General features: G+C 41.1%; 1 protein-coding gene across 4 annotated transcripts in view; it reads right to left on the reverse strand.

The window, feature by feature from the left end:
- The window catches only part of GUCY1A1 (guanylate cyclase 1 soluble subunit alpha 1), a 58,975-nt gene that overhangs the window by 5,227 nt on the left and 40,068 nt on the right, over positions 1 to 13,680 (reverse strand). For all 4 annotated transcript variants that reach the window (XM_007535056.3, XM_060178911.1, XM_060178912.1 and 1 more), the window contains 3 exons: positions 11,276 to 11,761; positions 6,720 to 6,863; positions 1,430 to 1,584 (listed from right to left, as the gene is read on the reverse strand). In XM_007535056.3, coding sequence (XP_007535118.2) covers positions 1,430 to 1,584; positions 6,720 to 6,863; positions 11,276 to 11,761 — 785 coding nt within the window. The remainder of the gene's footprint in view (positions 1 to 1,429; positions 1,585 to 6,719; positions 6,864 to 11,275; positions 11,762 to 13,680) is intronic.

Here is a 13,680-nt window from a genome sequence, read left to right on the forward strand (position 1 = left end):
AAGATGAGAGTAAGACGGTTCTGGGCATTAGGAGATTCAAAGGCTTAACAGAGAAAGTACCAACAAAAGAAATAGGTGGGAACTGTGTGGAATTGTATCCCTCTTATCCTATGGTCCGTTAATATTTCTGTTTTATAAACAAAAATTAGAAAGAAAGGAAACTGACAAAGTGCAACCATGGGTAATGGGAAGTGTTCCAGCAATTCACCTGCAGCTGGGCAGTTGAGGGAGATAAGGAGAAGTGACAGAATACACTGACCATCCTGGAAAGAACCACTTCAGTGCGCTGCAAGGGAGACACACTGACTGCAATGAATTTGAGTGAACAGAAGGTAGAAACAAGCAAAATGGTGGTACACCTGTTTGAGCGCACATGTTACAGTGCACAAGAACCTGGGTTTCAGTCCCTGGTCCCCACCTGCAGGGGGAAAGCTTTGCGAGTGGTGAAGCAGGTCTGCAGATGTCTCTCTGTCTCTCTTCCTCTCTATCTCCCCCTCCTCTCAATTTCTGGCTGTCTATATCCAATAAATAAAGATAATAAAAAATAAAATAAATAAACATAAAAAATTAGTTGCCACAGAGATCTGAGAACCTTTCTTTTTTGTCATTGTTATTAAAGAGTTTTCATTAGAATTAGATGTTTAAAAGGAGAGATGATGTTAACACATCATCGGCATCTGAATTCAGAGCAGTCTTGTTGAGGACAAGCTGTAAAGTTTGTGGATTCTGTGCTAACTCGCAGTTAGTGCCAGGGCTGCACTCTAATACATTAGCTGATTAATTTTTGGTTTTGTTTTTCCCATCACTGAGGCTTTACTTCTCTGGGATATGCTGGTCATATACAGAAAAATAGGAGAGGGGAGGGGAGGGGAAGGGAGTGATATTCCAGCATTGAAACGTTTTCCAGTGGGATAGCATGGGGCCTTGGTTCAAGCCTGAGTCTCCCCAGGAAAAGCAGGTGGACTCACTATCCTAGTGAACTATTTTACCAATTCAGCTGCATTAGCTGATGGCAGAATACCTTTCAAAGGACAGTGAGCATTACTACCTGCTTTGAGAAGGAGAATGATGGGGCCAGAAAGATAGCATAATGGTTATGCAACTTTCCTGCCTGGGGCTCTGAGGTCCCAGCTTCAATCTGCCACAGATCTTAGCCAGAGCTAAGTAGTGTTCTGGTCTTTTTCTTTTTTCCTTTCCGATGTATTATCAAGAATCTCAGATGGCCTAAATATCTCAGGAGAGTTATTCTCATGAAGCCAATGAGTGGTTTAAAAAAGGGTTAAAGTAGGAATTCTTGTCTTTCTTTTTCCCCTTAAGATTACCCAAGCCAAAAAAAAAATTTATCAAGGAGGAGGAAATAAACTGATAGGGGGAAAAAGACAACTGTAAATAAAAAGAGTCAGTTGCAGATGCTCAATGCAACCAATACCTGTAGGTCGTTGGGCTGACGTTGATTTTCCGCGGGACACTGCAAGACTCAAATTTGTTAGCCAAGGTGACATTGTTTCCAAAGAGGCAGTAACGAGGCATCTTAACTCCTACAACTCCAGCAAAAACTGACCCAGAATGTAGTCCGATTCGCATCTGAAAAGCACAAAGGAACAGAACATTTTCAATCTTGGTAAAATACTTCCCTCTCACCAGTGCTGTTTGAATACTCTGTGTTAAGTTTTTACCATTCACTATCCCCCATTCCACTTCTTTCTTTCTCAAAACCTCCAGCCAACCTCCCTCTACTGCGTAAGTCCAATACACTACTACTAGTACAGAGTCAGTTACGTTTCTAAACTTTCTTTTCCTAAGCCCTTGGGTTTTGAAGGAAAGGCCTCCCAATATGTTTCCCCCAAATGTGTCCTTTCAGCATGTGGATTCTTCCCAGCTGAAATCAATCAAGGCCCTGGCTACTCAAGAGGAAATTTCACTATTGGGTTGTGGGAAGAGTGAGGACATAGTTTTTATGTTATTCAATGCAAAAATACACCATGATTTTTTCCAACAACCCAATAGTTCCTTAACTATTTAAAACGTAACAATTGCAAAAGTCTTACCTACAGTGAGGGTAATTACCAGAAATGATCATTCTTCCCTCCCCTTTTACTGGGGAGATTGTTTATAGTAGACATTAAGATACAGTAGCTGGTATATGTATAACATTTCTCAGGTTTTTTTTAAATTTACTTATTGAGGCTTCTAGTTTTATTTTTTAAAAATTACTTATTGTTGCCATGCTCAAGGACCTGGGTTCGAGCCCCCAGTCCCTACCTGCAGGGGAAAGCTTTGCAAGTGGTGAAGCAGTGCTGCAGGTGTCTCTCTCTCTTTCTCTTTCCCTCTCTGTCTCCTTCTTCCTCTCAACTTCTATCTCTATCCAATAAATAAAGAAAGAAAAATTTTTTAAAAAATTAAAAAATATTTATATGGGATACAAAACAGAAAAATTGAGAGGGGAGGGAGGAGAGAGGGACAGAGACAGAGACACCTATTGCCCTGCTTCATCACTTGTGAAGCTTTCTCCCTGCAGGTGGGGGGAACGGGATTGAATCTGGGTCCTTGAGCACTGTAGTGTGTACACTTAACACCCCCGCCCGCCCCAGAGTCCTTTACTTTGGTGTAATACACCAACAGAAACGCCTTTCTCCTTTCTGTCTGAGTAGCCGAGCTACATAGCAGGGAAACCTCCTAACTACAGAGCATTTGCTCTTTGTCATGCGGCCACCCTGATGTCATCATGGGAGCTCTTCTCCCACTCTCTGGGGAAGCCCCAGCTCCCTATCCCCCTACTCAGCTCAGCATCATCTACACTTCACTTTGCCTTTCCTTCTGTTTGACTATGTAGCCTCCCTCTACATACTCCATATTTTTGTCTTTTTTTTGTAATAGTTTAAATATTTTATTTATTCTTTACTAGTGAATATAGACAAAGAGAAATGAAGAGGGAAGGGGCACAGAGAGAAAAAGAGACACCTTCAGCCTTTCATCACTACCTGTAATGCTTCCTCCCTGCAGGTGGGGACTGGGAGCTTGAACCTGGGTCCTTGTATATTGTAATATGTGTGCTCAACCAGGTGCACCACCTCCTGGCCCCTATTTTTTTCTTCTTCTCTATAAATCTGATGTTTACAGTTATTTTTTCTTAAATAAATCAATCAAACTTAGGGGAAGAAAATAGCAGAGGGTTGCAAACCAGATAGACATGACCCACCAACTCTTGTTTTCTTTTAAACATATACTACTTATTTATTAAGGAGAGGAAGAAAGGGGGGCATAAACATCACTCAGTGACTGAACTTGAGACCATGTGCCTCATATGCCTGGGAGTCTTATTTTACCCTCTGCATGTCCTTGTGTACTTCATAACACTGAAATCTCAATAGGCACCTAGTAACACACATTTTTTTTTCTCTCTCTCTACTAAAAACACTGTTCCCTTCTACATCTAATATTTGTTGTTAACTCCTAAGATCATCAGCTGTTTCCCAAGACTATAGATCAGAATAAATGATAAGGTAACATTTTGCTTCATAGCTCAATAAAGTTAATTCGTTGCCCAGGTAATTTTCTTTGAAACTAGCTAAAAATAATTCATGCAATTATTAAATTAAAACTACATTTCTTTGGATAACTAAAAATCATGCCACTAGTCCTCCTGCCCTAATTACACTCAATTTATTTTTTTGTTTAATTTATTAATTTAATTAAAACACATTTAGGTGAAAGCCACTGGTTTTATTATTACCCTGCATATCTTAAGCATTTATTTTGATTATTAGTTCCATCACAAAAAAGCACTTAGTAAAAGAAATATTTAATTTCCTTCTATAATTAAAGTGCAATTGTTCAAATTAAGTCTGAAAATGTCAAATGCTATGGTGCCTATAAGACACCATCACAGTCTATTTCATGCTCTTCCTACTGAGATAGGAAGCACTAAGCACCCACACTCTGTTCAGGCCTACAGTTGCTTTGATCAATAAATAATACAAGTGGGACTCAAGGCTAAGTCATAAAAATGTTGTCCACCATCTTGTTGACTAGGGAATAGCCCCCATCTCTTCAGCATGAGTACTCCAGGTTTCCACAATGATAGAGCACCACATATAAGCACTTGTGCTAACAATCCCAGCTGACTTTAATCTTGAAGCCATTCAGTGCAAGGATGTGGACACACAAGAGAAGCAGTTTTCTTGGGAAGGGGTCCTCCAACTCTAAAATGGTACAGTCTCAACTCTTCCAAACGCCCTCAACCATCTGAGGTTCCAGATAACGCTGACAGAAGACAAAGTACTTCTGCTATGTTATGCCACAGTCCTCATGCACAGAATTCTTGTATAGTAAAAGGCATGTGGTTTTGTACTTCTCAATTTAGGGAAATATGTCACATAGCCACACATCACTATGAGGACAACTGACTTAGAGAATGGTTGTTTAACGGTCTAGATATATGGTTTCTATCAGAACTACAGAGAAAAAGGGCTCTATTTCTAAATACTATAGGTTTTTTTTTTTTAAACAACTTTTATATATCCAGATAGGGGGAGCCAGGCGGTGGCACAGCGGGTTAAACGCATGTGGCGCAAAAGCACAAGGACCCGTGTAAGGATCCTGGTTGGAGCCCCTGGCTCTCCACCTGCAGGGGGGTTCGCTTCACAGGCGGTGAAGCAGGTCTGAAAGTGTCTATCTCTCTCTCCCCTCTCTATCTTCCCTTCCTCTTGACTTCTCTCTGTCCTACCCAACAACAGCAGCAATAACAATGACAATAACAAATGCAACAAAAGGGAAAAAAATTAAATATATATATGTATATATATCCAGATAAGATACTAATTATTTCAAAAGTCCATTTCTGAAGATAATCAATTGAGAACTCCTTTTTTATGGTCATCTTTGGGGCTTCACTATTCAGCGCTAACTCAGATAAAAAGGTACAGAGATAGACAGAGGGAGAAAAAGAAAGACACTGACGCACCACAGTTTCCCCTAGTTGACTGGACACCAGACTCAAACCTGGGTAGTATCCCTGGCAAAGCAGGAACCTTCCCATGTGAGCTATCTTGCTGGACTGTTCTATAGAAATTTAGAGTCAGCTTCAGAAATACAAGGAAGACATGATAATGTTTGTCTATTCATATTCACTCAACCAGTGCCTAGCATCTTAATTTTCTCATGTGGAAGAAGATCTTACTCTTGGACTTCATCCATTTAGAGGCTTTAGAATAGTATGTTCTTGGAAAACATTGATGATTTAGCCATTGATATTTATGCAAGTGTGACGTCTTCTCCTATATGAACTGGAGAATGAAGGGACACTTGTGTATTTCCCAAATTCCCTCGCAGTGTCTAGATACGCAGAGACTTCGTGAATCAGACACTCTCCTGAGATCTGGAAGCCAAGACTGCTGTACTTCCCTTGTGCTGTTCCACAGGACAGTTGAGGAAGCCTTCAGGTTTCCTGTGGCAGGCTTATAGGAGAGCCCTGTTTCTAATCACATTTATTGGGAGGTTCCTCATGCAGGATTCCAATGTTAGTCAAGTCAGAAGGACAAAAAGTACAGCTTTGTTCCATCACTGGTAGTTTTCTGAACCTAACAGCTTCTGTTGGCTATAGTAACACAGTTCTGAAGCCTGTTTCCAGACAGTAGCAAAAGCTGTGGTTCTGAAGCTAGATTTTCCAAGTCATTTATTTTATCTGTTTATTATTTATTTATATTTATGTAGAGTTATGGCCTCACCTATGCATGATTTTACCAGAAGTAGTTTTTCAGAGACAGAAAGGAAGAGAGGGATGGTGTGTGTGTGTGTGTGTGTGTGTGTGTGTGTGTGTGTGTCACACACACCATACACAAAGCACCAAAGCTTTCTGCAGTTTGGTGGAGGGTGGGCTCAAACCTGGGATGCACACACTGCAAAGCAGCATGCTCTCCCAGTGAGCTACTTTCCAGTCCTCAAGGTTTGTTTTGTTTTGTTTTCAGAGACAAAGGCATAGAGAAAGACACCAGAGCCACTGCCCCTCCCATGTGGTGCTAGAGCTCAAACCTGGGCCGCACACATGAGCAGGCATGCGCTCCACCCACTGAGTAACTTCTCAGCCCAGGAGTCATTGTTCTTAACCACGGAGGTGACAGTGATTCCTAACACTGTATACAGTGTGTCTACGAATACAAATGTTTGTTATAGCACACTGCACCCACCACCAAAACTAGAAGCCATTTTTTGAAAATTAGATGGATTTTTTTAACCCTTTATTTCTTTATTTGTTTGCTTGTTTTTATTGTGATGCCAATGGCTTACAGTACAGTTGTTGGTACATGGGTACAATTTTTCATCTCACCAAAATAGGTGCCTGTGAAACATTCTCACTCCTACACTAGGTTCATAATTGTATGCCAGGACCTGAAAGTTCCCCTGTCCCCCAAGTCCCTTCCTCTCCCCCTTCCCCGCCCCCTTAGCTCACTGCTTTGGTGCAATACACCAAATCAATCCAAATTTGACTTTCTGTTCTTATATCTTAAGTTCTGTCCATGAGTGGGATCATAGATGGCATTGACCACCTCACTGGTTCTATTAGCCAAGAAATAGCCTCCAGTGAACCTTTCTCTACTTAATCAACTTAGAGGTTTGGTCCTTGGCAACTAACCCTGACTGGAACACCATTCATTATTTCTCTGACTACTAATAAGCATTCCTCTCATGGCATCTCCAGGACAAGTTCTGGTCTGCCTTACCTTGATGGGTTCTCCATGGGGAGACATGACTTCATCAGAGAGCTCCATCATCTTCAAGGCCATCAGTGCTATCTGGACAGCATGGGTGTCACTTTCTCTGTGCAATCCCCCAGCCACACAATATGCGTCACCAATGGTCTCCACCTGCACTCAAAACATTTTTCAGGTCACAATAAATATTCTGGAAGCATCATCATAAACAGCACATAGGGGAAATGATCATATTTGGTTCCATGGGAAGTCAGAGTAAATAAGACACCTCAGACACAAACTATCCTTTCAGGAAATGAACCAGATTAAGTCACCTCACTTCAGAGCATCTTGCTGAGAGGCAGCACAACGCTGTGGGTACAATGTCAGAGGTGGCTTCCACCCTAGAATTCCCAATGATTTTACCAACTCCATCATTAGAAATGTCTCTAGAGTGGCCCCCAGGAGGTGGCACAGAGGATAAAGAACTGGATTTGTTGGGCGTCGGGTGGTAGCGCAGCGGGTTAAGCACATATAGCACAAAGCACAAGCACTGGCGTAAGGATCCAGGCTCCAGCCCTCCCCCACCCTCCACGCTCCCCACCTGCAGTGAGGTCGCTTCACAAGCAGTGAAGCAGGTCTGCAAGTGTCTATCTTTCTCTCTCCCTCTCTGTATCCCCTCTTCTCTCTATTTCTCTCTGTTCTATCCAACAACAGCAACATCAATGGCAACAATAACAATAGTGACAACAAAGGTAACAAAAAACGGGAAAGAATAGCCTCCAGGAGCAGTGGATTCATACTGCAGGCAAAATGACCCTGGAGGCAAGAAAAAAGGGGGGGGGGAGGAAAGGAAAAAAAAAAGAACTGGATTTGCAGGCATGAGTAAGTGAGTTTGATGAATGAAATAAAGACAGTGATGTGTTCTAGCTTTTTCTCAGTGCCAAATACACAAAAAGTACCAAATACGATGGCTACAGTATGGAAAGCAATCCATAAATGCTGCTAGTCATGGAAGTGGCATTCTCTTCCCTTAGGGTGTCCTTAGGTGCTTTGTGTCTGTGCTATTATAGTACCTAGTACAGATGTGAATGAACTGTGTCTTTATAATGTCATATGAAAACCTAGTACTTGTCAGTGTCATTCCATTGCTCCTCGGACGTGTGAACTCAGTGTCCCTAACTATGCTAGCAAATGCTGGGTTACATGTAAATGTTTGCCAAAACAAAAGATGAATCAATGCTGAAACAAGCCAAACAATGACTAAAAGAAAGAACACAGAATTAAATAATGTCCTGGTTCAAGAGGCAAGGAGATAGTTCACTCAGTAGAGTACATACTTAATCACATAACACGACCTGATTCAAGCCCAAAGAGAAACCTGCACTAGCTCTGAGGAAGTGCTGTGGTTTCTTCTCTCTCTCTTTCTCTCTCTTATTTTCTTACCTGCAGACCTGCTTCATGGTATGTAAAGTGATGGCCCCTGCAGGTGGGGACCTGGGGCTCAAACCAGGATCCTGATGCCGTTCCTTGCGCGCTTCGCACCATGTGTACTTAACCTGATGTGCCACTGCCCAACACCCCCCGCCCCCGTCTCTCACTAGCTATTGGAAAATAAGTAAATGAGGTTGCCAGGAGTTCTAAATGATAGAATCGTGCAGACATTAAACTCCAGGAAAATCCTGGTGGCAGAATAAATAAACAATAAAAATAAAACCCTGGTTCAGTCAGGCCCTGGAATAAATGAGTTTAAGTATTTCTTGCAAGGTGCAACACTCAGACATTGACCTGGAAAAAAAATATACAATCTTTCTATCCAGGGCTGGAGAGATAGCATAATGGGTATGCAAACTATTTTCATGCCTGAGGCTATTGAGCTCTGAGTTTCAACACCAGCACCACCATAAATCAGAGCTGAGCAGTGCTCTGGTAAAATGAACAAATAAACAAAACAAAACAAAATAAAACCCGGGTAGGGCAGACACACACCTGGTTGAAGACACACATTAAAAATAAAAACATTTCAGCCACCAAGTTGCAGAAGCTACAATGCCACCAACCTGACTTCCATGGGCAGATGACCTCACCAATCTGGAACCCCACCTCTCCAGAGCCCTGACCCACTAGGGAAAGATAGAAACCGGCTGGCAGTATGGATTGACCTGCCAACGCCCATGTCCAGCAGAGAAGCAATTATAGAAGCCAGACCTCCCAAATTCTGCACCCCACAATGATCTGGGTCCATGCTCCCAGAGAAATAGGAAAGCTTCCAGTGGAGGGGATTGGATACAGAACCCTGGTGGTGGGAATTGTGTGGAATTGTACCCCTCTTATCTTACAGTCTTCTTGATCATTATTAACTCAATAATATATAATAATAACAGCCCCAAACCCAGTCTGCATAGGCCATCTATCCTGCAGTTGAGACCCCTTCTTCTTTACTTTTAGTTGTCTTCACACATCTTACTTCAAAGTCAGAAGTAAAGGGAAAGGAGGAATAAGGAGCATAAGAGAAGGTAATTCACGATCTAGTTTGAGCCATACTTGAACTAATTAGGGAATTCTACTGCTGCTGTTCTTGGTAAGAAGCACAGATTCAGAAGAGTTGCTACGGGTCGCTCTGCAAAGTAATTGCAGCAGTTTGCAAAGAAGAGCAAGATTTCCTTCTCTTCTTTCTGAGAAAGGGAACATTCTCAAGATAGAAACAATCTACAAGTAAATATAGTAAATTCCACAAGAGGCCATCAAGTTTACTCTAAGGGAAGCCAGTTATTTTATCTGTAATTAGACAAGGACCTTTTTTTTTCCCCCAAGGGAATCATAACTCTGTTTGGAATTTCCTGTTAGGAATTAAAAAAAAAAAGATTTTACTTCTAGAATCTAGATTGGGAAAAAAAATCTGGGTCTATGTATTCTCAAAAGCAATGATTTTTTCCTCCTTGGTAATTAATTTTTCTCATGTCACAGCAAGCTCTGAAATGCCAGGTTGCTATGTGACAAGCTAAGAGAGGATTCATGTCCTCCACTCCAAAAAGGAAAAATATGCTTTATTTTTAATGCCAATAATTAAAACACTGGAGTCATTTATTTTTTAATTATTTTTTTAACCAAAGCATTGCTCATCTATGGTCTATTGGGGTGGCAGGGACTGAACTTGGGGCCTCCAGTGCCTCAGATGTGAAAGCATATTGCATCAATCGCAGTGCTATTTTTCCTGCCTACAAATATTTATACTCCTAAAGATATTAGTTCTAAAATATCAGTCTATTAAAACCCTTCACTAGTACTTAGTCATAAGAGTTGTATAAAAAAAAAAATCCATGTAGCCAGGCAGTAATGCTCTTACCTGAATGCACATATTAAAATGACAAGGACCCAAGTTAAAGCACCAGGTCCCCACCTGCAGGGGAAACAATGCTGCAAGTGTCTTTCTCTCTCTCTTTCCATGTCAACTTCTCTCTAGATCCAATAAATAAGTATATTAAAAACTAAAACAAAAAATACCAATACATTACTGGGGGCCAGGTTGAGTACACCTGGTTGAACACAGGTATTATGGTATGCAAAGACCAGGGTTCTCGCCCTTGCAGGAGGAAAACTTCACAAGCAGTGAAACAGTACTAAAGGTATCTCCCTTTCTCTCTCCCTCCTTTCCCCCTTCCTCTTAATTTCCCTCTCTCTCTCTCTCCCCACCTCTCTTCAAAATAAATAAATAAATAAGCAAGTCAACCAACCAAGACATTACTGTGTGTCAGGTTCCATGGCTGTGAGTACAGCCTGAAAACTCAGGAAATCCAGATGCCTGGTTAGCAGCAGACACTGTTTACTATAATCCTTATAACAGTTGTGTGCCCGGAGCTTATAGGACATAAAGCATGTTTCTCAGGCTTATAAACTTAGTGGGTGGGCATTCCGTTCTGTTTTAGAAATGAGATAAGTTATTTATCAATAATAATTTGTTCAGTCCACCAACTATGGCAGAGAACAAAAACTAGAGATGTGCTTCTTCCTAATTCTCAGCCTTTGGCCTCTCAGCAATAAAGCCTGAAGTAGGTGACTTGGGGGTTTTGAAATGGCCATGAAATGTGTCCCATGTTAACTGTGTGCTGAATTAACCTATTTAAAGACTAACTTGTAAAACACATTTCTTTCCTTTTAAAGAAACAACGGCTAAGTTTTCCCTTCCACGAGTCATACTTGGAGTTCTCTCCTCCTGAATAGTTCAACTTGGTCTTCACAGTCTTGAGAACGAAGCTCATTGACTTTTGAGCATGACCTTTGCCTGAGTCCCACACCCCACCCTCCATTCACTCACCCTTCCATTCTATGCTGATGTTTTTGAGAAGACAATATTGCCACCCTTTCAGGGAATAATTATCTCTGCCTCTGAGCAGAGTCAGAGCTATTTCTGGCTGGAGAACACCCACATGATTAATGCACAATGCCTGCTCCCAGGATGTGGCTGTGAAGACCCCACAGAGACAGCCTGCCATCAGCTCTCCTGGCTGCAGTATCTTTCCTGTTTTTATTTTTTTTTTCTTCATTTCAGTGGGACATTGTCCTGCTCTCCCCATCCCCCCCCCTACCTTGTAGACATCCAGCTCCCCGCACTGCTGGTCAAAGCGGGTGTAGAGCGCATTGAGCATGGTGATGACCTGCAGCGGGGAGCACTGAGAGCAGATGGCCGTGAAGCCCACAATGTCGGAGAAAAGCATAGTGACGTTGCTGAACTTCTTGGCTTGCACGACCTGCCCCTGCCACAGCTGCTGCGCCACCTCACTGGGAAAAATGGAGCACAGCAGGTCCACGGTCTTCTTCTTCTCTTCCTCCAGGGCTTGGTGGGCCTGCTCCAGGGTGGCCTTCAGCTTGCCCAGCCTCTTCTTCAGCCCATCCTGAGCTCTGGCTTGCTCCCCTATCAAGACCACATCCCGCAATGCGTTGTGAATGGGGATGTCTGAGAGGTAGAGCCCTCGGCCTGTGAAATCTTCTAATCTGTCTACGCAGGGCGACCCCAGGAACAAGATGGCGCTGGACTCAACAATGTAGATCATTTGGCCTTTGAGGTCCATAACCTGTGAAACAAAGGGGAAAACAAAAACATACAAACAACAACAACAAAACTGTTGCTGTGTTTTATTAAGTTTGCAACACTTTTTAGGAACAGTGAACGTAGTGCTATCTCTTTTGTACTTAAATTCATATTTTTCTCCTTGTTGATAAAACAAAAGCTGATATATATATGTATATATATATATATATATATATATATATATATATTTTTTTTAATGCTGGACCCAGAAGGAGCCCAGAGTCTGTGGCATGATTAAAGCACACACGCTCCCAGATGAGTCATCTCCTGGTCTCCAATTATTGCTTCATTCATGCATACCTTCATTCAGAGACAGACAGAGAGAAAGAGACCACAGAACTGAAGCTTCCTCCATTGTTGGGGGAGGTGGGTTTGAACCTGGACTCTCTCCACATGAGCTATTTCACTGACCATGGCCCCCAACATTGTATAGTTTACATTTGACCCCAGCACCGGGGTCTTGTGCACACAGGACTTCATATCTCTTAGACCTACTTTTCCATTCTTTTTAGTTCAGTGGAAATGAGAAAAGGGAAGGGGGAGATAACACAGTGCAGAAGTTTCTTCTGGTACCCCGGCACTTCCATGTAGTAAGGGGTTCAAATCCAAATCACATGCATGACAAGGCAATGTCCTACCAGATGACTATTGTCTGTATATACAATTATATATTTTAATCTACATATTACTATTTTATTAGTAATAAAATATTATATGTTAACATGTTATATGCATGAAAATATTTAACTATATATACATTTAGTAGTAAAACAAATATATAACTGGGTTTACCTGCTACAATGGAATCTTCAGGCATTAGTCATTTTAAAACATTTATCTTACCTTTATTATAAAGATAGTATGATAAAAAACATTTTTAGGATTAAAAAGTAAGTTATTTTCACTTGAGGGAATGAACAGTATTGTCTAGATATTGGATTTAAATATTATTTGCATCATAAGTCTCTGTGATAGCTTTGCTTATACTATCAACTGTGATTCAGCAAAGTTTATTTAAGACTAAATAATTATGAAAGTTTTCGACCTTGAAATTACAAAAAATTCCCCCACACTCTTACAATTTATAAAGTTATTGTTTTCAGATGTCTATTAAATAGGGGTTAAATGTCTGTCATTTGGTTGCCTCTTACAAGAAATAACTACTTTGAGCTTGTTTACTGTAGAACAATAGCTCTTATTATTCCAAATTAAATCAGCAGTTTGATGATGATGATGATGGAAAGTATTTTTACATAACTTATCTAATTCTGTTATAAAATACTCCAAAGGACTTTAAAAGTAGACTGCATTTGGGCCAGGGAGTGGGCTCAGCATATGTGCCCCTTGTATGAGAACCTGAATTGCATCCCCACTACCATGTGGCAGCACCAAGGACAGAGACAAGTAGAATTCCATGGGTGGCAGAGCACTGCTGAAGTGTCTCATTAAAAACTTACAAATTTAGCATGGGGACATAGCTCATGACTAGAGCACGAGGCTCTAGGCTTGATCACCTATATCACATAATAAATAAGTACTCTAGTAAATAAATACTAAAAGCAAAGATATATAAATAAAAGTAGACATCATTCAATAAATATTTGTGAATTTATGAATCAAATAAACAAGCAACCAGAAGAGATTTGCAGAAAGAAGTTTGTTTTAAATTCATCCCAACCATAAAATTATTTTAGAATTTTTAAGATGCAGTTCTTTTTATGAAAGCAACTAGAGCACTGTTCTACCTTTTTTTTTTTTTCTGATAGAGATAGCATGTGGTAGAGAGAGAGAGAGAAAGAGAGGGATAGATAAAGAGATAGCTACAGCATTGCTTCACAGTTTGTGAAGCTTCTCTATAGTTGGGGACCTAGGATTTGAACCTGGGTCCTTGCATATGGAGAC

Source organism: Erinaceus europaeus, chromosome 19, assembly GCF_950295315.1.
Source record: "Erinaceus europaeus chromosome 19, mEriEur2.1, whole genome shotgun sequence".
Classification (NCBI taxonomy): Eukaryota; Metazoa; Chordata; class Mammalia; order Eulipotyphla; family Erinaceidae; genus Erinaceus; species Erinaceus europaeus.